Source organism: Drosophila serrata, unplaced genomic scaffold, assembly GCF_035046125.1.
Source record: "Drosophila serrata isolate PLE 108 unplaced genomic scaffold, ASM3504612v1 contig_160, whole genome shotgun sequence".
Classification (NCBI taxonomy): domain Eukaryota; kingdom Metazoa; phylum Arthropoda; class Insecta; order Diptera; family Drosophilidae; genus Drosophila; species Drosophila serrata.
The window spans coordinates 1,304,619-1,330,701 of record NW_028257058.1 but is presented as its reverse complement, the minus strand read 5'-3'; the positions used below and the strand labels follow the sequence as shown (position 1 = coordinate 1,330,701).

Sequence of the window (26,083 nt, the reverse complement as noted above, 5' to 3'; positions counted from 1 at the left end):
GACTAGACTAAAATAAAACCGTGGGGCACGTCAATTGTCTACAATAGTTGATTAAAATGATTGTTTTGTAATGTTACACTATAATTAGGCAGTTGTTCAACCGACAACGATGGACGTGTGATAAGTAGGGCTAGACTGTGGAAACAAGCTAGCAAGCTCGATTATAAGCGAGTTTTAGGGTATTATAGTGGTGAGCGAGTAGTACTTTTATCATATGTTTTGTCGATTAAAGGCAAACTACAAACAGTGAAACGATTCCTCGCCAGCCAGCAGTGTGAATGTCCAACGATAAACTAATTGAAACATCTCTTTTATTTACATGGAGTGTTTAACTATTGGAATTTCCATGAGAAAAAAAATAGTAAGTAATTTCCTCACCGTCTGCGGGCCAACTGCCGAACGACGAATTAAACGATTCTTCTATCGCACATTAACTCGATAATTTGTAGACAATTGACGTCCCCCACGGTTTTATTTTAGTCTAGTCTATGCATATATTTATAATTCCCACGACTGTATCTATTTTATTATTTTTTGGTTTTCAGTACATTTATCTTAAACATTGTAATGTATGTTTAACATAAAACCGTGTAACTTAAAAAGACTTTTACGTATTTTTATTCACTTCAGTCTTCGGAAAAATTCAAAAATTGGAATTTAAAAAAGAAAGGAAGCTAACTTCGGCCCGCCGAAGTTAATATACCCTTGCAGATAGAACTTCTATGACTTGGAATCCCAACAATATAAATTATATTTATTTGTGTTAAAAAACAATGAAGTAATACCTGCTTTCATTTCATTCACCTTTACATATTATATTATATTTGCAGTTTTACAGTCACAGATGTGCATTTTTCTCCACATCTAACGATCGTTTGTATGGCACCTATATGATATAGTCGTCCGATTTTCATAAAATTGTACACAAAATTTAAGACTGATATAAAATGGCTATATCTCAAATTTGATCCAATTCTGTTGAAAGCTGAAATTGATATAATTTTTGTTGTAAAAATTATCCGATCATTCCTATGGCAGCTATATGATATAGTCGTCCGATCCGGCCCGTTCCGACATATATACGAGTGAGAGTATATAGAAGGCTAACTGCAAAGTTTCATTCAGATAGCTTCAAAACTGAGAGACTAGTTTGCGTAGAAACGGACAGACGGACAGAAGGACAGACGGACATGGCTAGATCGACTCGGCTGTTTATCCTGATCAAGAATATATATACTTTATATGATCGGAGGTGCCTCCTTCACTGCGTTGCAAACTTCTGACTGAAATTATAATACCCTGCAGAGGTATAAAAATATTCGACAGCGTTACTTGGGGTATTCTATAATCTAAAGCATGAATTTTGTTTGTTTTAATTTCCGATGATCTGCACCGAGGAACCGAGTGCAAGATGTAAAATGAAATACCGTTTCATACAAAACAAACAAAAGATGACTTAAATAAAAAGAAGAGCGTTCACTTAATACTGTTGTGTCATTATCACTCAGACTCTTGATTATCACTCATAATCTTAAGTGCGAACAGAAAAAATAGGTAAAATTCCATCCAATACACAAAAGATAAAAAAATTACTTTAATATATATATATATATATATAGTATATATATATATATATAGTATTTACACATTTAATATTTATTTTACAATATGATCAATCAACTACATTCTGTGTCAATACTTTTAATAGTTTTGGGTATATGCATATATATTAATTAGAAACTAGTGTCACGCCACAAAATTTTGTTTAAAAACCTTTTTTATATGAATTTTTACGACTTATTTGATTCGTTTTGCTTACAAATTCACAAAAAAAGTAAGAGAAAATTATAATGGTAACATTTAACATAATTTTTAGTTTTTTTTTTATTTATTAGAATATTGTTATAATTTATGCTGCCATTAAATTTATTTACTTTAATTGTGTACAACAGCTGAGGAATGTTGAATACTACGTTCAAATTCTTCTAAACTAAGCGCTTGGCTTTGATTCAAATGAGGCAGCTTTCCGGCTGAAGCTTTGGCCAGGAGCTCAGGTGAAAACCATTGTGCCAATTGATTATTGTTGGAAGGCGATGGCGATGGTATCCGTTCATCTCTGTGGAAGCTATTACTCTTCAAAACATTGCCAGAGTCGCCGCAAAGTTCATGAAATCCACCTGAAATTTTATATTAAGCATCATTACAAATAATACAGTTTGGGTGGGGGTCATTGTGTTCTTTGTATGTTATGTGATCTCGTTTAAATAAAGAAATGTGAGAGAGGACAAGAGCATTACTTTCACGGTTCTTAGTTACACAAGAATGGAATCTAACTTTGGCACACCAAAATTTGTATATTTCTGTTGATTACAATAAGAGTAACAGTTTTACATTCACAGCTTTCATTCTACTCTACTCAACTTGCTTATTGAGTCGTCCGATTTTAATACAATTAAGCTCGAAATTCTGAAATAATAAAAAATGGCTAAATCTCATTGAAAATGAGAATATGATAAATAATATATAAATATGTATATGGGCAATTCTCCAGAAAGATCCACCGCTGCCAAAAAATTAAAACTGCTTAATAACGAGTATTTTTCACATGGTTACATAAAAAATTGGTCAGCTGCTCAAGACTAAGAAAATTTTTCATTTTCTAAAAAAAAAAAAAAAAAAAAAAAAAAACAGTGTCAAACACGCGCAAGCGCAAATAATGTTTTTATAAAAAAAAAAAAAGTCATACGAAATTTCATGTTTTGTTTTGATGCCAATCTCTTAAACAAAAACATTTTCCTTTTACTTCTGGTTTCTAATATCACACAGAGAATGCAAAAAGTCAATATTAAGTGCAAAAGGACATATGCGATCACCAATGTTCGTACAGTTTTAGTTTGAATTATCACTTTCCAAAATGTCGCGACCGGGACTAAAATTGAATTTAAAAAATAACTACTTTATTTTTTATAAAATCAAACAAAATACATTATTAAGATAATTGATTGCATAAATAATTAAAAGTTAAATCATTACAATTTTTGAAATTGAAAATCGTGAAAACGAACACGGGCCCAAAATCGATCTTAGCACCAATTGTAGTGCTAACCAAGAGCTATACGTTTCAAATTTTGAAAAATTAAAATTGCCAGAGAATTGCCCACATATATATAATTTTTTTTTAGTTAATATCAATTTTAATTAAATTAAAACAGCAATTCTAGAATAATAAAATATTGCCATGTCTCAAGTTGAATAAAAATATGTTAAAAACTTGCAGTTTTAATTTTTTTCTAATAATTGTAAGACCGTTCCATGATCCGATACGGCTCGTTCCAACTGATATACTAGTGCAAGTATATAGAAGACTATCTGCTATCATTCAGATTCAGCTTTAAAATTCAACTTTTAAAACATTCAGCTTTAAAACTGAGAAAATAGTTATCGTAGAAACGAACGGACGGACAGACGGACGGGCAAACGGACATGGCTAGAGCGACTAGACTGTAGCTGCTGATCGACAATATATATTCTTTAAAGAATCGAAAAGGACACCTTCGCTGCATTGCAAAGTTCTGACTAAAATTATAAAACCCTGAAAGGATATAAAAAGGCGCCAGTTAAGAGTGATTGATAAGAATTTTTTTTTACTTGGGAAATTCGGTTGATGATTATGCTGCTGGTGCAGTTCGCCATAGATCACACGAGGCCGAAGAGATTGACGCTGCTGCTGCTGGTGTTGCATTAAGAGATTGGGCTGCTGCTGGAAATTATGCTGAGGGTATCCATCGGGAAAATTTATATTTTGATGCAAACTTTCTCCAGTTAAATTTGATTCGACTGAAGTTTTGAAGCGAAGCTGTTGTTGCTGTTGCATCTGCTGGTGATGCTGTTGTTGCTGCTGGAGAGCCTGTTGTAGTTCAATTTTTTTGTTTAAAGAAACGACTGCTGGAATTTGTATTTGCGGCAATGAATTCGGGCCTCCTTTTAGTATAGGGCGACCTGGAAATAAGGATAGATTAGTTTCTAAAATCCTGCAGAGATATCTATTATAGCTCTTATGAATTTTTAATTAATTTCAATCGAATTTTTATTTATTTTCATTTACCAAATGACTTTCCATGCATCATATGCATATTGGCTACACCGGAATTCCATTTTAGAATTTGATTCTGATTGCTGCGACATTGCTGCTGAAAGTTGGGTGACATTTGCTGTGGATTTAGACCGAGGGCAAAGTTGCTAGCGCCGCCCAAAATCATTCTTGGTTGTTGTTGTTGCACTGTCATAGTTGGTGGCTCTTGTTGCGTGACATGTTGTTGTGGATTCAATTGATATTGATGGTTAAGATGCTGGTTGTGAGATGAGTTTTGTAGTGGCGAACATGTTGTATCTTTGTCGGCAGTCATTTTCCTTAGCACTGATGTGGGGGTAAAGGCCAAGGGTGTTTGAGAATTGTTGTTGCCATGGGTGTGACCACTATTAAGATGTTGATTAATTCCATGATGATTAGCTGGATTTAGGTGAATTAAATCTGGAAAGATAATATCTTTACTGGACTTTGGAATACCGTCGGTTTATTATACTCTAATCTTAAGTAGCGCTCCAAAATTAACATTACAAATCATTTCAAATCTTGTAAAGATCCGAGCCTAAAACCATTCGGTCTGAGCTCTTCCACAATCGATCAGACTTGACTAGCTTTTTTACATCTCTAAAGCAGTTTTTCTAAGATGTGCGGAATGAAATACAACAAACTTAAATAGATGTAAACAAAATACACTATAACTAAAGGTACTTATGGTAAAAATTACATAAATATCCACTCATAATAAAATAAATAAATAATAAATAATAAAATAAAATAAAAATAATAAAATAAAAATCTTAACTCCAAAGACATCACGCAACACCTCAATAAATACTACACCCACAAACAAAATAGACTGCAAAACCAAACGTCACAATGGTACACACAGATCGCTCATAACACCCCTCCAAATTTCTCTTTCAAAACCACAAACCTCAACAGACAATAACAAAAAACAAGGAAACTATGTATTAATATGTTTAAAAGAAACGAAGTTATGCCTTCTTTCATTTTTATTCACCTATACATTTTATATTTACAGTTTTACATTCACAGATTTGCATTTTTCCTCCACATCTAACGATCGTTTTGTATGGCACCAATATGGTCGTCCGATTTTCATAAAATTTGACACAAAATTTAAGACTAATATAAAATAGCTATATCTAATTTGATGAAGTCTGTTGAAAACTGAAAAAACTTTTAATTGTATTAATTTCTCGATCGTTCCTATGGGAGCTTTATGATATAGTAGTAGTTTTCATAAAATTTAACTCAACATTTTAGAATAATTAGAAATGGCTATATCTAAAATTTGATATATAATACATAATTAATAATTTTTAATTGAACTAATTTATCGATCCCGATTTTCATAAAATTTTACACAAAATTGTAGAATAATATGAAATGGCTAAGTCTCAAATTTGATTAAACTCTGTTGAAAAGTGAAATTTTTCGAATTTTTTTTTTATAAAAATTTTTCGATCGTTCCAATGGAGTCTATATAATATAGTCGCCCGATCCAGACATATATACGAGTGAGAGTATATATGTAGAAGACAAAGTACAAAGTTTCATTCAGATAGCTCCTCTTCTTCCTCCACAAAACCAACCTTATATATTTTAAAAACAGTGGATTTTTATGGAAAACAGTGGAAATATAGAGGTAACCGTGAAATAATATGGAAAACGGTGAAATTAAATGTGAGGAAAAACTAAAAGTTAAAATTAAAAATTACGAACTAAATTATACAATTAACTGCGAATTTTCCCGATGATTCCAACAGATGATTATTGGTATCAACTAAGAAAACAGTGTTTTCCTCTTGTTGGACAAATAACCGAATATGCAGATGTATATTTTTATCGTGAATGTTGATGCACTACGGTCAACGTACTCTAGTGATCCCTATGAGACAAAGCACGGGCTTTTAAGAGTTCGGTGCTAGAAGGCTTGACAAATGCAAATATAGGAAAAGAGTGTGAGGAATTGAACTACTGGTATTCTTCAATATTGCGCTAAGTAAGTTAGGTGAAAACACAAGTTTTAATAAAAACTCTTATTCATTCTTTCAGTTGCATTTATGTAACTAACAAGAAGGTCTCATTTCTTAACTCTATCTTACATATCCGGTGTGTATATTGGCGATATATGAAAAAAATCGCCAAACCGTGCACTGCTGCAGAGGTTCGATGTTTTTACATATTATTCTTTTATATATGGCCATTCATTTATGAAACATCAACAACACCGCCCTTACTTTTGATGAATCGTTAATGAATTACTAATGAATGGTACTGCAGTGTACTTTCAAACTAGAATCAGATAGTTGTATTGAAGCTTTAAGGTCCTCAATTGGGTTATTCGGTGTTTCTAAACATGGAAGGTGAGAAATTTGCATACTTTTGTAAGTCTCAGAAAATTCAGCTTCACTTAATAGCAAATGGCGTTATTCGTGCCAATGGATAAGTTGAGAGAGTGAGCGTGAGAAATGATTTAGATTAGTAGAAGTGCAGTGAGCATTAAATTGTACAGTCAATCGGGTACGAAATAGAGTCACCTCGAGATAATAGTCGGAAAGTGTTCACGTCAACTGGGTTTGGTTCCTATTTGTGACGATAAGATTCAGGTCAATATAGATATACAAAGGTCAGACGCTGAAAAGAATATGCTAAGTGCACAATATGAGAAAGAGATTTGACAAGGGCAAAACCAAAATTTTAAAGTTTAAATATGTTTAAGTGTTTTAATGAGCGTGAGCAAACCAAATTAAACCCGAAGTATCGGGTCTAAGTCTAAGACAATGATCGGTATACTTTAAAGTTAATCAAAAGATAGAGACAGTATAAATATTCCCACGAGAGATACGTAAGATGCCAGAGGGGCAGGTACCAAGCGAGCTGGATATCGACAGATATGAATTAAGTTTATTTGATAATGAATGTAATGAACAATGTGAAGTTTAAATTTGAGTAAAAATTAAAATAGACTGTGGTGGCTAGTGTGGCACTAGCGTAGTGAATGAGCAGTGTGGCAGTGTAGTGGCTAGTGTGGTACTACCGTAGTGAATGACTATTCTCGCACTGAACATAAACAGTTAGACTGTAGTGGTACTGGAGGGTAGTTAAAATAGACTGTGGCTAGAGTGGCACTAGCACAGAAAGTAACCAGTGTGGTACTGGAGATTTGTCATGATAAGAGTCGATGCTACAAACGTGTTGGTACGTTGCCTGAAGGTTTTAAGTAAAATTAAATTCAGACTATGGAAAACTTAAAAAATAATGTTATATGAATAAAACGGACAATTAGTAGTAGAAAAAATTATTCAAGTAAATGAGATGAAGTATTTCAATTTAACTTAAGATATAATAGTAATTACAACTGATTATGAATTAAAAGTTTCTTAAATTCGAATTGAATTCGTTTTGTCTTACACGAGGACGTGTAAATGGTCACGATTGGCCGTGTCGGCGTGTATTACATTCGTATGAGATGCGTGTTGCCCATAGTAGGCTGTTACATTCATATGAGTGTGTGTAATTTTTGGTCGTAGTAGGCTATTGCATGAGGAGGGTTTCCTATTGTTATTTGCACATAAAGTTGTAGCGCATTACAACGTACAGTTGCTGTCACCTAGTGTGGTTCGGAAGTGGAGTTGTAAGCAGTTGCACTAGAAAAAGGCCGAGAATGACAACGACATTGCAGTTTTATGCATTACATGTAAAATTCAAATGTGTTCATATTCTATTACATTTTTATACACTTGCAGGGTGTATAATTTTAGTCAAAAGTTTGCAACGCAGTGAAGAAGTCATCTCCGACCATATAAAGTATATATATTTTTGATCAGCATCAATAGCCGGGTCGATCTAGGCATTCAGCTTTCTGAATAAAAGTTTACAGTTAGTCTTCTATACACTCTCACTCGTATATCTGAACGGGCCGGATCGAGAGACGATCGGAAAATTCTTAGAAAAAAAAATTGGCTATACCAGAGCACCCTAGAAGTCGAGTTTGGGTCGTCGTACTCGCAATACAGAAGCAAAAAGACGTAAGATTACGAATATGACTGACGAAGGACGGGCCTCCATCCGAGAGAATGAGCGGCTGAGAGCAATGCAGATGCACAACGCGGAATCAGCAGAAAGACGAGCAGATAGGATTGAGAGAAAACGATTGAGAGTTAGGCAGTCGCGTTCTGCAGCAATCTTTTTGATTCACTCTCAAAATAATGAACGCGACAGGGCAAGGGTACCTGAAGCTTGGATGCTCCAGGAGGAACGGGGAAAACATTCCTCATTACATTGTTTCTGGCTACGGTTCGAGCTAACAAGGACATAGCTTTAGCTCTTGCCTCATTTGGAATCGCTGCGACATTGTTACCTGGTGGGAGGACTGCTCATTCAGCGCTGAAGTTGCCGTGGAACATGCAAATCATCGAGACTCCTACGTGCAACATTTCCAGAGCATCTGGCATGGGAAAAGTATTGCAAAGATGTAAACTCATTGTTTGGGATGAGTGCACAATGGCACACAAAAAATCGCTGGAGGCTCTCGATCGATCATTGCGGGATTTGCATGGAGCTGTCCAACCATTTGGGAATGCGTTAATATTGCTCGCAGGGGATTTCAGGCAAACGTTGCCTGTGATTTCCCGATCGATCCCAGCTGACGAGATAAATGCTTGCCTAAAATATTCTACATTGTGGCAACATGTACGTACATTACAGTTGAAGACGAATATGCGTGTCCAGTTACAGAACGATGACTCAGCCGACGTATTCTCACTACAGCTACTGGACACGGGGAACGAAAAGCTGCCAGTCAATGAGACGTCGAGAAAAATAGTATTGCCCGAAAATTTCTGTAATTTAGTTACATCGAAGGAAGGACTTATCCAAAAAGTGTTCCCCGATATCCGAATAAATTATAGAAATCACGATTGGCTCAGTGGACGAGCGATTCTCGCTGACAAGAACAAATATGTATACCAGCTCAATCATGTAATCCAGTCCAGCATAGAAACTGACGAAATTACATATAAGTCCATAGATACCGTTGTGGAGGCAGAGGAAGCAGTTAATTACCCTGCGGAATTTCTAAACTAACTTGATCTGCCTGGAATGCCACCACACATATTGAAATTAAAAATAGGTGTGCCGATTATCATGCTCCGAAATATAAATCAGCCGAAACTCTGCAACGGTACGCGACTCGCAGTCAAGAAATTGATGAACAACGCAGTAGAAGCAACGATCATAACAGGTCCTTTCAAAGGTGAAGATGTTCTCATTCCTAGGATTCCTCTGATCCCGACTACACAGTTTCAGTTCAAGAGATTGCAGTTTCCCATTCGTTTGGCGTTAGCAATGACCATTAATAAAGCTCAAGTCAATCTATGGAGTTGTGTGGTCTAGATTTGGATGCAGATTGTTTTTCACATGGATAATTATATGTTGCGTGTTCCTGTGTCGGAAAACAAGATAGTCTTTATATTTACGCGGAGAATGGAGAAACGAAGAATATTGCATACCCACAAGTATTACAGAATTAAATGAATTTGAAAATTACTCTTTTTTGTTTGACTCATTTCTTATGCGTGCAACCACAATATGCCACAGAGAAACGTGGCAGGGTACAGCTAGTATAACAATATAATATATTGCTGCACTATTGCATAAGGGACAGGTGCTTTGGCGGGTTCTATCCATGTAGTGGGAGTTTGTGAATTATGTGTGTCCAAGGCGTAGTCTATTAATTATTTGTTGTTGTCTGTTAAGGCTTGTGGTTTTGGAAGAGAAGATTGGAGGGGTGTTATGTGCGATCTGTTCGTACCATTGAGATTTTTGGTTTTGCAGTTGTTTTTGTTTGTGGGTGTAGTATTTCTTAAGGTGTTGCGTGATGTCTTTGGAGTTGAGATTTTCAGTTACAAATCAATTTAATTTTTGGGAAGAGTTTGGTGACTATGTTTCTGATTTGTTGGCTTAGTAGGAATGGTTGTTGGAGTTTTTTGTGGATTTTAGAGAGGTTAGGGAATAGGTGCATATTTTTAATAATATATATTACAACAGAATTTGACGGCTTCAAGTATAGCTAAAATTTCGATTGTAAGGACTGAGGAGTATTGGGGTAGGAGTCCAGTTTAAATCACATTAAAGTGGTTTGATAGGCTATAGCTGATAGTGTCATTGGCCTTTGAGCCGTCGGTGTAGAGGAAATTGTTCAACCGGGGTTGTTCTGAAGGCCCCAAGGGCTGCCCTTATTGCGGAGTTTTGGTAGGATTTAAGCCGATTTAGCATGTAGGGTTGAGGCATGTAGGTAGGCAGCAATCAATTTTGGAGATGAGGAGGCAGTTAATGATTTGAATGAGGGAGGTTGTGTTAGATATATTTTCTTGAGGAGAGGTGTTTAATAATGTTATGTGATCGGGAGAGGGATGTTTTAAGGTTGTTTATATGAGATTGTTAATTGTCAAGGTTGTTAAGGTTGTTTATATGCGATTGTTAATTGTCAGGCCTAGGAATTTTGTTGAGTCTGTGGCAGAGATCTGCTGTATAGTTTTTTTTTTCGATATATGTGTAAAAATTGTCATTTGTCTGAAGAGATAGTTGATCCAGAGTAGGAACACCATTCTCCAATTTTCTGGAATAGGATTATAAGGTTATTTAGATTTTTTTTACAGTTGTGGTAGTAAATTTGATATGTTGTGGAAAGGAGAGGTTGGAAGGAGGTTGGTAAGGGAGTTGTAGGCAATTAGGGAGAGGATAACTGTATCCTATAAGGATAACTGTATCCCATGTGTATCCCATGCGCTTGGGGGTAAGGGATAGGTATTGGGAGGTGTAAGAAGTGTAAAAGTCCTTTCCTCTTTAGACCATGTGTGTTTAGTGTTGTGGGGTTGTGGATGTTGTGGATGTTGTGTATGTATTTTGTTAGGTACATCCCACACAGCCGTTTGATATTTGCCCACATTTTTGCTGGTTCGAGTTTGGGTGGATTTCATAGGTAAATTTGGATGGAGGTTTTTTTTGCTTCTCTTATGGACCTTCTAAGCATTAGCTTTATATATATATATAGCATTAGCTTTTTTATATTCAATATTTTTTGAGTTGATGTTGTTTTTTAGGGTTCTCCATTTGAGGTATGAATGTGGGCAGATTGGATCAGTTTTTTTAATGGTAGCTGCTTCTTTGTTACTTGGGGTGGTAGCAATGCTCTTAATGCCTGTAGTTCGTATCCAAGATATTTTATACGGTTTTCAATCTAATGCCTCCTTCGAGCGTGGCACAATCATGATGTCATCCGTATAAACCATTACAAGCGAATACGCTAGGTCGCCCAATGCTTTCATTACCGCCCTATGAAAAACTGACGGGGAATTGCTTAACCCAAATGGCATTGCCAAAAACTCATATTGACCGTCCAGGGCCACTAAAGCTTTATATTTGATCGTTGTTTATGAACGGGTACCCGATAGTAGCCAAATGCCATGTCTAAGCAAAGTAGCTAAGTAAAGTAGCTAGCTCCCCGCAATCTAGTCAGCTGATCAGATATTAAAGACAATGGATACTTGTTAGCAATTGTGTATATATTTAATTCACGATAATCTACACACAGTCTATCAGAACCATTCTTCTTCTTCGCCAACAATGCAGGGCTTGTATACGGTAAAAAGCTTGCTCATATTACCTTATGCTCAATCAACTATTGAACTATTGATCTAAACAATAATTTTTCATTAGGACTGAATCTATACAGTCTTCTCTGTACAGTTTTGGTCGGGTCACTCAAACGAAATACCATAAGAGGAATACCCTGAAGAAACGACTTCTTACTTCTTTAACAACTTTATTAGCTGGTATTTCTCTGGTCCATACAATTCGCTTGCTAGCTCATCAAAATTTTATTCGTTATCACATAATGCACAAACGTTGATTGCTATATCGTTTAGACATTGTAGTCCCAAAATTATCATTACCTGCTATACCAGCTCTCCTCTCTTCGTTATTCGCGATCGTCCGCTCCCGAGCTTCGCTCGTTTCTAAGCGAGCTGAGGGTCGGCAAGTTCGCGCTTCACTTCTCGGGCCCGCTTTCGCCCTGTTAAGCTTAGGTTATCGGTCGGGCAATATCGGCAATATATATATTTTTTTTTTGACGTTGATGCACTAAGGTCAGTACATTCAAGTGGCCCGAATGCACCAGTATGACACCGTGCCTGTTTGGGTTAGGTGTTAGTAGGCGCAATGGAAAATATAGGACAGAATACGAGGAAATTGACTACTGGCGTGCTGCCAGGTTGTTTGCTTGCATGTATACTAAGTGTGTTAGTATTAAAGATTTTAATTTGGTAAGGGTATCTACAAATCATTATAATTTCCACATAAGGCTCAAAAAGGTTCATGCAGTTCGAAGAAGGTTCGACAGTGGCGCAACACTAATGGTATATAGGATCTAGTATTTCTACATGGTACGCAGAAATTGAGCTGACTCAACAAGTCAGCACTTTCGACATCACCATGGATAAGGTTATAAATAAATGCTATTCCTAGCATCGTTCTACGATTAGCTAAAGACGGTAAGTTTATAAAGAGTCTATTTGAGAAAAAAGGTAATCTTTGGTTTGCATCCCAATTTATGCCGCGTAGAGCGAAAAGTAAAAAGTTCTTTTGAACCGACTCGATGCGTTTGCTATGGACGCCGTACTGAGGGCACCAAACGCAGCATCCATATTCTAAGATAGGACGAACTAAAGAAGTATATAAGGATTTAGTAACATAGGGGTCATTGAATTCCTTCGACCACCGTTTTATAAACTCAAGCACACCCTGGCTCTATTCACCACAGACGAAATATGATCAATAAAGTCAAGTTTTTGGTCCAAGCGGGCGCCCAAATCATCTACAGAATTAATTCTTTCCAAAGAGCAGCAGTTTAGCGTGTAAGTAGCAAGCTTATGAACGACACGAGAGAATGTCATTAGTTTGAAAATTATTGAGATCTGTTTGTAAATCCGGCTGGCAGGCAACGTCATTGTATTGCACGCAAAGCTTGACGCCATCCGCGTACATAAGCACTCTGGAGTTAGTCAAGGGTTTGGGCAGGTCATTTATAAATAATGTAAACAACAAGGGTCCCAAATGGCTTCCTTGCGGGACGCCTTAGAACATCATATAAATTATTCTTAAAGAGGACCTTTTGCGTCCCGCCGTTCAGATAACTTGAGATCCAATTAAGAAGATCGCTTGGAAAACCCATTAAATCAAGTTTTCTTACGAGAAGAGAATGGTTAAAAGAGTAAAATCAGTATAGATTACATTTGTCTGAAAATGATTGTGGAAGCCCTTTATAATATAGGAAGAGAGCTCCAAAAAATTTGTTGTTGATGATCTTCGCTCAATGCAAACAGTTGACAACAATTTCAGGAGGGAATAGCACAGGGCGGCGGCACAATACCTGAGCACACAGGCAGGAATTTTATCGGGACCTGGCGAATAAACTGGCTTGACACGACGACAGAAAATTAAGTTTGATTTGGGTATGTCGTAGGAATAAGTTTGGTGTAAATTCGAAGAGTTTGAATAAACTGCGAAAATAGATCGGCTATTGCCTGATCATTATTAGCGGTAGTATTTTCAAATGAAAGCGAGTAAGGATTTGTATTAGGCATAAGTTTGGTGTTAAAAAAATTATAAAACTGTTTTGGGTCCTGTGAGAACTGAGGCCTACAACGAGTTAAATAGTTTTTATAACACTTGCCCGTTCACCACGGTAGTTTGCCCGAGCTGATAAATAAGATGAAAGAGCAGATTGAGAACCGGTGAATTTAAACTTAGCATACAGCCTATATATTTTATTTTTAAGTCGGCTTAACTCTTTAGTAAAGCACGGCGGTTTTTTCGAGCTTTGATAGTATAACGGAACACATTCAGTAAAAAACAATTCACATTGTAAAAAATATCCACGGCGACTGCCATGTCATTGCACATTTATAGATCGAACCAGTTGAACTCGTATATAAAATTATTCAGCCGTTCAAAGTCCGTCTTGTGAAAACATAGGACTTTATTGGCTGGACGGTCAGAAATATTCTGTACATCAGACCCAATATCAAGAGTCACATCGAAAGTTGGATGATAAGGATCTTCGGGCTGCGTCAGAGGCGCCACCCTTGCTAAACTGACTGTCGCAGGATCAGAGACTAAGCAAAGATCGAGCAAGCGATGTAAGAAATTTCACACATGGTTGACTTGAGACAGCGAAATGTCGAACAAGCCAGGGATAAAGTCTTGTTGTGTAGGTGTATAAAGATATTGGTGGAATTATTTGAGCACCAAATAGCATCAGGGATATTCAAATTTCCTAGGACTACCAACTGGTCTCTATCCAAAAGTCTACTGGAAACCATCTGAATAGCGGAAAGGTGATTCCAATAAATAGGAAGTTCCGACAATGGAGGTATGTAGGAAAAGGTAATAAAAATGGAGCTACCTTTGATAGAAAGCTTCACACAGAGGAATTCAACATCGTTTCATTCCTCGAAAGTTATTAATTTTGACGTGAGCAACCGCTATATGAACTCCATCCCCGCGTCTAATAGGGCGATCTATCCTATATACTGTGAACATGGCCGAAAAAAGGAATGCAAAAATATGACGTCGCCAATGCGGCGCACAACTAACCAAGTACTCGGTCGCGAAACTTATTCGTGCATGGCTTCACCGTTCGGATACGGTAAATTTTCTACTCATGGCTTTACCACATTTGCCAAATCCGTTTTTACTCAATGTCTCACTCAGTCAGTCAGAACTTTGAGTGAGAGTACCAAATGCTGCGTTGACTGTATTCCTGCAGACCTCTAGCCCATATCAAGCGTTATGGTCAATGGAGACACCTATCGTACCAATAAAACCGATTTTGTTGTTCTCGCCTTTAATGGTATTGATCTGTAGAAATTTTGTTATGTTGTGTTAAGGGCAGCATCCAGATGCCATTGACTAGATATGGAAGGTTTGGGAAAAAATGATAAATGATGATTTTGCTAGCTTAAAATATATTTTCAGGTCCTCTGAGATGTATTCAGTCGCGGAACGAATTGGGTTATCGATAGTTAGCAAGGATACAAGGATAGCGCCGCTAGGAGCTAGTATATTTGTGTAGGGTTCCAAATATATTGTACTCGAAAACACTAAAAGGTCTTAAGTGAAGCTTAAATTTCGCGGATTGATTCCTAATGTCCCATTTCTTGGAGCTCTGGTCAAAGTTATCCTTCAATAATTAAAGGAACTAATGTTTGTCCATAATTCCTTCGATTAACAATAGGATTCCAAAGCCGGATGCCGCCATGCGAGCATGATTCTACCGCCATTATGTGCAGCTCTGTACTTAGTTAACGTCAAACATACTGCATTCAATACAACCCAATGTTGACGGATTAGTTACATGGTCCTTGAACAATTTAATCCTGCACTTCTTCTGGCTAATAAAAGGCTTATGCTGGCTCCTCGGCCATTAAAGTTGAGTTTCCGCAATACACAGCGGACGTTTTCCACAGAAAACCATTTTCCGTTTCATGCTCAATATCTACTGTACGTTTTAGTGCTCGATTTTTCCGATTAATTAATTAATTAAATTAATTTTTGCGTATAATTCCAACATCTTTTTTGAAAGTTTTATTCTGAGCAGTTTGGCCTTTACCTGGCCTTTATCTCTTACATTTCACCAACTATTCGAGTTTAAATTTTAAGTTTGCTTCTGCACGAAATAAACTGTGAGCCACTGTATGTCGAGCGTCGGTCGCCGACGATGGCCACGGATGAGTTCTGAGTATTTAGGAGAAGACGACTCCGTGGGTAGACCGACGATATGAGACGGGCTGCTATGGTGAGGAGGAGGTCGTGTCACTAAATTCGCGGTGATGAAAGGCCAACAGCGCTACAAGCGCCTCCCATCCGTGCTTTTCCATTTTCGGGAAAAGGCAGTTGGGGTGTGTGCAGATGTTCAATCAAGTTTGATGTAGACGCAGGACAGATGTGGCTAGAGGTTCCTGTGGGGAAACGGGAACGATCGTCGGGATCCCGACATATATGAGATGGCGCTCCAAACCATGCTCACCATGCCTGGCGAATTACAAGGTGCGTTCCAAAGTAAACAGGACTTTAAAAAAAAGACAGAACAAATATATCGGCAAAATCAATTTATCTTATTCAAAATAGTCTCCTTCTGTACAGCGTTTTGCACGATCCAAATATATATCGAACTAGTGTTCTAGCTCGTTGCCCGGTATGGCCGCCAGTATGCCGGTGTAAGCGTTTTGAATGGCCTCTACGTCTCCATAACGCTTTCCTTTCATCGGCAAATGCATTTTTCCGAAAAGGTAGAAGTCGCACGGTGCCATATCAGGTGAATACGGGGAGTGGTTGATGGTTAATATGTGATTTCTAGTCAAATAGTCGGACACAAGCGTTGATCGATGAGACGGCGCATTATCGTGCGCACAAACGCCAAACGCCAAAGATGGAAATCTTCGCGATATTCGGGCCGAACACGTCGAACACGGCGCACCAAAGGCTTCAAAACTCCGAGGTAGAATACCGCATTAACGTTTTGGCCGGGTGGAACAAATTCTTTGTGGGCAATACCCGCGGAATGATAAAAACAAATCAGCATTGTCTTCACTTTTGACTTATCCAGGCGCGATTTTTTGGGTTTCGGCTCATCGTCATTTATGTCCTCACGACCACTTTGAAAACACTGGAACCACTCGTGTACTCTGCTACGGAATAGGCAATCATCTCCATAAATTTGTTTCATCAATTGAAACGTTTCGGTAAGAGTTTTATCAATTTTAAAACAAAATTTAATGTTGGCTATTTGTTCGATGACCGTGAATGCCTACGTGGACGACTACGTGACAGTTTCGCAAGAGGAAGCTATCGCCGTGTCGTCACCGGCGAGAGAGATACACGCAGATGCTGGTTTTGATTTATGTCGATTTACTTTCAATGCTTTAAACCAGCTCTAGCGTTATTTGGACCGAAGCTGAGGAGAAGGTACTAGGAATCTACTGGCAGCCGGTCACAGATGACATCAAGTTTTGAGCTGCTATATGGTAACCGCAAAGCTATTAATGCGAGAGAGCTGCCGGAAAGGAGTCGTCTGGGAAGAGCCGCTAGCAGACAAGTTGACCGCAACCTTTGAGAACTGACGGCAAGAAATGAGTAACATTGAGGAATTCTAATGTCTACGCTACTATTTCGGCGCTGGACGAGTGCGGACACTACAGCTGCATATCTTTGTGGATTTAGCGTTTGCAACAGCTGCTTATTCGCGAGCCACATATGCAAGCCGAGACGTGTTTTACCACAAGGTGCGCTGCGATGAGGACTAAGTCAATCCACCGGACGGATTTTAAGACTGAGCTGCACAGGATAAGCAGCACCCACGGGTGATATAAGCAGTTCGCCGGAAAACGGGGGAGCAGAAATCTTCCACGAAGGCGCCCCAATGGAGATGGATCCCGTCTGCCGAGACCGCAGTAGCGCGTGGACCTGAATAGCGCTGGTCAAGATCGAGAGAGAATGGGAGGATTAACCACAGGAGCAATGGACGTTGAAACCAAACACGTGCCTGTTGGGTTAGAGTAAGCGCGATAGAAAATATAGAAAAGAATGTGAGGAAATTTATTACCGGCGTGCTATCAGATTGTGCGTTAGTATTAAGGTTTTAAGTTTGGGAAGACTAAATACGCTAGAGATTAGTGTGTAAAAATCCTGTTATTTAGACAAAAGTTCAAAGATTCTTGAAATTCAAAGAAAGTTCTACAGTGACGTAACGCTAATGTCGTCCTGTCATTCAAATAACTTGAGATCCAACTAAGAAGATCAACTGGGAATCCCATTAAATTAAGTTTTCTAACAAGAAGGGAATTGTTAATAGAGTCAAAAGCTTTACTGAAATCAGTATATATTACATCTGTCTGAAAATGATTATGGAAGCCCTTTATAATATAGTAAGAGATCTCCAAAAGGTTAGTTATTGTTGATCTTCGCTGTATAAATCCATGTTGATATATAACTGATCTACAAAGCTGCAAATAAGAAGTAATTACGTTTTCGAAAAGTTTTGAGATAGCCAAGAACTTAGAAATTCCTCTATAATTGTTAGCATCCGATTTGCTACCTATTTTGTGGAGAGGAATAGTTAATGATTTCTTCTAAATAAGGGGAATGTGGGAGGTTTCTAAGGATAATGTAAACAATTTCAGAAGGAGATAGCACATGGCATTTGCACAATACCTCAGCACACAGCCGGAAATTCCGTTGGGACCTGGCGAATAAACTGGGTTGACACGATGAATGAAAATCTAAAAGAGGAGAGCTTTCGTTTAAACTAGGATGGAAATTAAGTTCGATTTGGGCATGACGTAGCAATAAGTCTGATTTGAATATGAAAAGTTTGAATTCGTTTTTTGAAAAAACTGCGAAAATAGATCGGCTATTGCCCGATCATTATTTGTGGTAGCATTTTAAATGACAGCGGGGAAGGATTTGCGTTAGGCTTAACAAAATTATAAAACTGTTTTGGTTCCTGTTAAAACTGGACCCTGCAAAGAGTTAAATAGTTTTTAATAGATTCAGACATGGTGATTTTAAGTAAAGTATACAGCCAAGATTTTTTATTTTTAAGTCGGCTCAACGCTTTAGTAAACCTCGGAGGCTTATTCGAGATTGGCGGATAGTATAAGGAAACACATTCAGTAAAAAATTAGTTCATGGCATTGAAAAAAATATCCACTGCAACTGCCGTGTCAGTGCACATGAATAGATCAAACCAGTTAAGATCATATTTAATTATTTAGCCGTTCAAAGTCCGTTTTGATAAAACAGAGGACAGATATATTCTGTAGGTCAGACCCAATGTAGAGAGTCACATCGAAAGTAGGATGATAGGGATGATAGGCTGCGTCAGAGGCGACACCCTGGCTAAACTGAGTCTCGCCGGATCAGAGGCAAAGCGAAACAAAACAAACAAAGATCCATTTGGAGATGGGCCACGGCTGCTCTACAGATTTCTGCATAATCGTTATGAGAACTGTGGACCGGTGGTTAGAATAAGGAGTGACAACCGGAAGACTTGCGTTGGATCCGATGGAGAGGCCAAGAGGCTCAGCGAAGTGTTCGAGCCTGCGCAGATCCAGGGCGAGTTGTCGCTATTTTACTGCCCGGCGAACCCAGCTGAGGGTGGTGCATGGGAAAGAATGGTGCAGTGCATTAAAAAGTTGCTGTCATACACAATGAAGAAGCTCGAGCCAAAGAAAGTGTCCGATGTTACTGAACTTTTTAGAAATGACGGACAGGAGTTCGCGATATGCGCTACCTGAAAGCAGTTGCGCATAGCTTGAATGATGCGGGATCGCTTCTGAAAGCTATGGGTACTTGAGTACCTGCCAACACTTGTGCGCAGGGAAAGGTGGGGCAAGCACGTCGTCGCGGGTCGAATTAGGTAATCGATAGTTAGGAAGGTTTAAAAGTTAGCGCCGTCATGAGTTAATATAATAATATTTAGATATTTTTCAGGCTTCCGTAGTTATTGTACACTAATAGGGCTCAAATTTGTCATATAGATTCGCTACGATTTCGATATCATAGAGAGAGGGAAGGAAAACTGCGGAATGTAAGGTTGTAACGCATTCCAGGTAAGAATTAACTTATCTACATTGTTACAGAATAAAACACACGCCACGCTTATTATTGTGGACGTTTCAAGCAGGGTGTTAATAAGGCATCGACGTGATATTAGAGCGGCGTCATAGCCTTTTGTATTTTTTTGAAAATCGGACGACTAGCTGAAATAGAAAATATCGATAAATATAGGGAAAATGCAACTGTGAATTTAAAACTGTAACTGTTATGCCATACATTTAATATGTAATTACTCGTTTTTTATATATAATTTATATTGTGTTAATCATTAGTGTTCGAATTGCAAACTGAAAGGGGTTCCGTTCTTGTTTAGGCTTAGTAATTACTCACTCTCTTAAAAGGGTGGCAAAAAGTACTTTTTGTGATAAACTGAACTGTTTGTAAGGTAACTATATTATTTAGTTTTAAGACGTTTTCAAACCTTTTATTGTTAAACAGATTTGGTCTTAATGGGTGGGCAAACGATATTTACTTTTAAGAGGTAGGTATTTCCGTTTAAAATTGTTTGATATTGTAAAAGTTGTATATTTAAATGTATACTACGAGGAGAATCAAATGGACAACACACGGTTTTTACAAGTACGGGACCGGACGGCATAATGCCAGCAATCTTGCCAGATATAAAGCTTGCATTAGTCTAGGAGGGATTATAGGCAGATAAGCTTTACATCCTTCATATTGATAAGATTACGGAAAAACGCTTCAGTACAAAGCATGCACGATTGCTGCCTTCCTAGACAATGAAGGTGCTTTTAATAACGTGAACGCCGATTCCACCCTGGGCGCCCCAACTCATTGGGCACTAAAAGAGGCATCACAGAGTGGATTAGAGTTATGCTAACGACCAGAAGCAAGGAATGTAAATAATCCATCTTTTTATTTTGTAAATATAAAAATCTTATTTTTATACCCTTGTCGGGTATTATAATTTCAGTCAGAAGTTTGCAACACAGTGAAGGAGGCACCTCCGACCTTATAAAGTATATATATTTTTGATCATGTCCATGTCCGTCTGTCCGTTTCTACGCAAACTAGTCTCTCAGTTGTGAAGCTATCTGAATAAATCTTTGTATTTAGTCTTCTATATTCTCTCACTCGTATATATGTCGGAACGGGCCGGATCGGACGACTATATCATATAGCTGCCATGGGAATGATCGGAAAATTTTTATAAAAAATATTATAATATATTCATTTTTCTAAAGAATTTAATCAAATTTGAAATATAGCCATTTTATATAACAACAATTTTGTGTACAATTTTATGAAAATCGGACTACTATATCATATAGCTCCCATAGGAACGATCGAGAAATTAATACAATTGAAAATTATAACTTTTTCAGTTTTCAACAGATTTTCATCAAATTTGAGATATAGCCATTTTATATTAGCCTTAAATTTTCTGTCAAATTTTATGAAAATCGGACGATCATATAGGTGCCATACAAAACGATCATTAGATGTGGAGGAAAAATGCAAATCTGTGAATTTTACGTTCTGTAAATTTAATATTTATAGGTGAATGCAATTAAAGCTGGTATTACTTCATTGTTTATTAACATTAATATTTAAATTGATTTCTAGTCATCAAAGTTCTATCTGCAAGGGTATATAAACTTCGGCGTGTCGACGTTAGGTTCCTTTCTTTTTTATATTATTTTTGAAGAGAATCTGAGTTTTATTTAAAGAAAAACAAAAAAAAAATCAGTTATTTTTAATTAAATTTTTTTTAACTAAAATAATAATTTTGAATATTACACTATTTTCAAGGGTTTCCAAATATCTGATAAGCTTGAAAATTTTCATACTTCTCAAGGACCGATTACAATGAATAATTTGATACAATTTTTTCAGTATCCTGATTAGGATCGTCAGGATTGATAAATTCTTTATTTATAGATCATCCGTAAAGGAGTAAGAGAGACAGAGCTAGCGCGCCATCTGCGCATGCCTGCTGGACAAGCCACACGCTTTTAACTCTGAATTTAGTGATCTTGTTTATAATTATATACTATTGCTCTGAATTTAATAATTTTGTTTGTAATTATAAATTTATTTCTTCTTTTTAGTTCCGTTATTTATTATTTATTATAATTGAACACTAGATTATGGTCCCTGAGCAAAACTATCACAGCCAAAACTATCAAGTAGTGAAGAGTCATACCACTGATCTTGGCTATAAACATGATAAGCAATTGGAAAAACTCTATGTGGGTGGCGTCAAAGCAGTAGCATACGCAGACAACGTAGTACTCCTAGTATCAGGACCCTAAACTAAAGCTAGCATTGAGATAGTGACGATTGCGTTGGGTTGGCTAAATAAGTGGTGAGGAACATGTGAATTAGGTATCACTAAGTAGGAATTGAAAAAAAAAAAAGGTTCGAGCATACAACATGCACGAAATAGAGCTAAAACTATTGGGGCAAGCAAAGTATCTTGGACTGATACTGGAGCTGAAGCTTTCATGGAAGAAAAAAATTACGGTAGGAGTTGGGAATGCAGGCAAAAAAAAATGTTTGCAAACAAGTGGGGGCTGCATCCAAATAAGCTCGAACGCAAATAAGATAGGATTGCCCTGTAACACAAGATCCAATTACAACAAGAAAGGAAGCTAACTTCGGCACGCCGAAGTTTATATACCCTTGCAGGTAGAACTTCTATGACTAGGAATCCATACAATTTAATTATATATTTTTGTGTTAAAAAACAATGAAGTAATACCTGCTTTCATTTCATTCACCTATACATATTATATTTGAAGTTTTACATTCACAGATTTGCATATGAATAGTCCTATAAGATGATTTTGTTAACGTCATTTTCGAGAAACTTCTGATTTCCTATTTATTTTGTTCAGCTGAGAACGTTAAGAAAACGGCAATGACAAGTGTTGAAAGACTCAAGTTAACCTGTGATTTAAATGGCATACAGATAGCTTAAAAATGAGAGACTAGTTTGCGTAGAAATGGAGAGACTTACATGACAAGATCGACTCGGTTGTTGATGCTATTATTTACAATAAATCTTATATGGTCGGAAATGACTCCTTGACTGCGCGTCAGGCTACTGTATAAAATTATAACATTCTGGAAGGGTATAAAAAGTACACCGACGTGGTAATCTAGAGGCTTTGTTAAATAAACGTTTTTTTTAAATTTTAAAACAATTTATTTAGTAGTTTTTGGCTTATCGAATACACCGACCAAATTTGTTACCCCCAACTCTCTGTCTCAAAATCTACGCAGGCGTACAGAGGGACTTTCTTAACTGGTTATGCTTATCAATACTATCTCAATTTTTCTTTTGTGTACTGGGTATAATTTTGGACTTTTTTTTAAATACAAACCTTCATGTTGTGGGAACACTGAGTGATGATTGACAACTAAATGTGGATCGCTATGTACTACTGCTGCTGGATTCCTTTTATTATGGTGCGTGAATTCACGAATAACTGAAACAATCATCTCTTTAGAGTGCGGTGGAGTATTGGGGTTATGTAATTCCTTTTCCAATAATTCAACAGAAATATCACCACGATTAATGTCTGAAAAAATGAAGAAACCAAAAATAGCAAATTCGTTTTTTAAAGATATTTTTGCATATTACAAATACTTTAATTGAAAGTTAAAGTTGACTTACTTTGCATTAGTTGTTGCATTTCCACTCGGTTTTGTTCCAAGTCGTGGACTGCACTATTAGTTGTATTCATGTTTAGCAGGTGCAGTTGTTGTGGCGCTCTATGATCAGATTTCCGAATTGATTCCACCGGCAACTCAGGACTTAAGTTGTTAATTAAATTAAATGAAACAGCATTTGTTGCTAGCTTGGAGACTTGCTGTCTGTCTTGGGGCTGAATTTGGGAGCCCCCCAATTGTTGTAGCACCTTTTTGAAAGCCTCTGTATCTTTTGAAATTTGCGTTTCCACTGGCGTTATCTGAGAGAATGGAGCAGGAACGGGAGCAGCCCTTTGATTGTCGGCCCTTTGAAAGTCAGATGGACGCTTTTCGACTTTGGTCATTTGTGCTTCTAAATCTTTAACACTGGGAATGCCTATAATATAGTATAATCATTATAGGTATATAGTAAAAATTTCACAAATTTATGATTCATTTGTGTAATTGTTAGGATTAATTAAAGAAAAGAACGACTAAAACTCACCATGTTTCTCTTGAACATGCAACGGCACATGATAAGACGGCAGAGGCTCAGTATTATTTGTAGAATCTTTACCACGAAACCATCGGCTAAAACGGGACGTACCCTTTATTTCGTTTTTGTCAATTTCATCGTTAGTCTGTAAATAAACGAATCATATCCTTGATTTTTTTACTTCCAAAATTAACTTTCTTACTTACCATAAGTGTGGTATCCAAAGGATGCATATTCAGAAAAGCATCAAAATTGAATTGAGTTTCAGAATTAGACTGATTTTTATTTTGTTCTTCTTTAGTATCATTTTTATCTTCGCTAGAAGAGGATCCGTCAACTTCTTGCATTACAGCCAAATTTTTATCTTTAAAATTGTCAGATAATATATTAATATTGTTTCTTACTCCTTCCTCATCAACCTTATTATCACTTTCATTATTTTCTAGCTCATCAAAGCCGTGCAAGTCTATAGTTTCCAGCTGCGAAGTTGGCCCAGCACTGAACCATTCGGGCTCCTCGTGATGATAAGTATTTAAGCGTTTTCCACGGCTGTTCGGAACTTCTTTGTTATTACCTCGACGATTACTGACAATGTTTTGCCTATTATCCGTGTGCCTTTTATTGTCATATTGAAAGCGACGATCTATGTTTTCGGTAATGCGTCCACTATAAGTGCGATGACGATTGTTTCCATTAAAAGAAGTTTCGTTCTCTATATCCTGGCTGCACTCTTTTGCCTTTTGATTCTTATTATATTCCAAAGAGTTTACCAATAAACGACCACTGCCAATGCGCTGCCTTTCAAGGCGACTCGATGAAAGTGTTGGAGATGAACATTGCGATACTTGTGGAAACAATTGAACATAGTGTAAGCGTCTCTCTGTTTCTGATCCTTCTGAATTCTCTAAATTTGAACAGCTGATTTTTAAATTTTTAGGTGAACCCGTTGCGGTGGTGGTACTGGGTTTGGTCAACTGAGGACTTGCAACCCGATCCGTTAATTCTGAACCATTAACATCATCACATGGATTTTGAGTCACCTCACTTCCATTTCCATTTCCGCCATTTACTGCTGCAAAACGCCGCTTGGCGAATGCTGGCATTAAATGAGATGATGATATGCTGCGATGATCGATGATTGGCGGGGATTTAAATGATTTCTCCTTTTCTTCACCACAAATCGGCAAAGGATCTACGCCGACACCCGGTACAAAACGTTGATAATAGTTATTCGCCCGCTCCCGATTTCTCATCGCACGACGAGAGCTTATAGAGCCATTATTTGAACTATTTAAACTCGAGTTATCAGTTTCCGGTGATAGTCGATCCTTACTTCGATTTGCATAATTACTGCAGCTGGCCAAACTTGATGACGAAGATGCAGCTACTGCATTTAAATTGACTTTCCAAAAATTTAGAGTCTGTAGTTCGACGCGGTTTGAGCATTGCGGACGTTGTCGACTTTTGCCTTCATAACGCAGAGATAATAGATCTGCTCTAGAGTACCTTAAAAAAAAATATATATGTATGTATCTATTATTCATTAGTAAATAATAATTTTAATATTATATTGTATTAAAATGATTAATAGTATGCATAAACTATGTTCAAACCTTTGTAGTATTACATCAAATAAACTACTAAAAACTAATTTATTCTCACCCTACTCACAAGCCCAGAAATGTGCATATGTTGTCATTTACATACATTGAAAACTATCAAATATAAGATATGAATAAAAAGAAAATCGACTTACTGTACGCTTTGCTTTCTTGCTGCCATTGTAATTTTTGTTATTCCTTTAAATTAATTAAATTTATTTAAATCAAGAAACTTCTGCGAGCGAAAGGTAATGTACATACATATGCACAATGCAAATGCACATATATACATAAAAAGATTATACAAACTTTAGTTCATCACTTATGCAAACATAGATATAATGTAATACACCGATCAATTATATTTGTACATTCCCCTTTAGATTAAAAAAAAATAATAAAATATATGTTGTAAACAACTTTTGTTATCTCCTTATTGTCTTCAATAAATTTTATGAAAATCACGCCAAAACTCTGACGATAAAAACTTATCGACAGACAAATGCTACAATGACAAAATATATTTTTTGGAATAGT

General features: G+C 37.0%; 1 protein-coding gene across 2 annotated transcripts; it reads right to left on the bottom strand.

Annotated features, from left to right (window-relative positions):
• Positions 1–1,589: 1,589 nt before the first annotated feature.
• On the bottom strand, positions 1,590–26,083 carry 4E-T (eIF4E-Transporter). Of its 2 annotated transcripts, none has more exons than XM_020954265.2 (8): positions 25,702–26,083; positions 24,152–25,451; positions 23,955–24,090; positions 23,436–23,846; positions 23,143–23,340; positions 4,106–4,531; positions 3,649–3,999; positions 1,590–2,177 (listed from the first exon to the last, which is right to left on the bottom strand). In XM_020954265.2, exons 1-8 carry the CDS (start codon positions 25,725–25,727, stop codon positions 1,936–1,938), a joined length of 3,090 nt encoding a protein of 1,029 aa, XP_020809924.1. In that variant the 5' UTR covers positions 25,728–26,083; the 3' UTR covers positions 1,590–1,935. The 2 variants fall into 2 exon arrangements, with proteins under 2 accessions (XP_020809924.1, XP_020809923.1); XM_020954264.2 differs by having other exon boundaries at positions 4,106–4,546; positions 25,702–26,080.

Coding starts and splice junctions, on each gene's coding strand:
- 4E-T (XM_020954264.2), bottom strand. CDS start 25,727: ATGGCAGCAAGAAAGCAAAGCGTACA. Junction 23,847..23,954: donor GCATGTTCAAGAGAAACATG/GTGAGTTTTAGT, acceptor ACTATATTATAG/GCATTCCCAGTGTTAAAGAT. Junction 4,547..23,142: donor AGTGTTCCCACAACATGAAG/GTTTGTATTTAA, acceptor AGTCCAGTAAAG/ATATTATCTTTCCAGATTTA.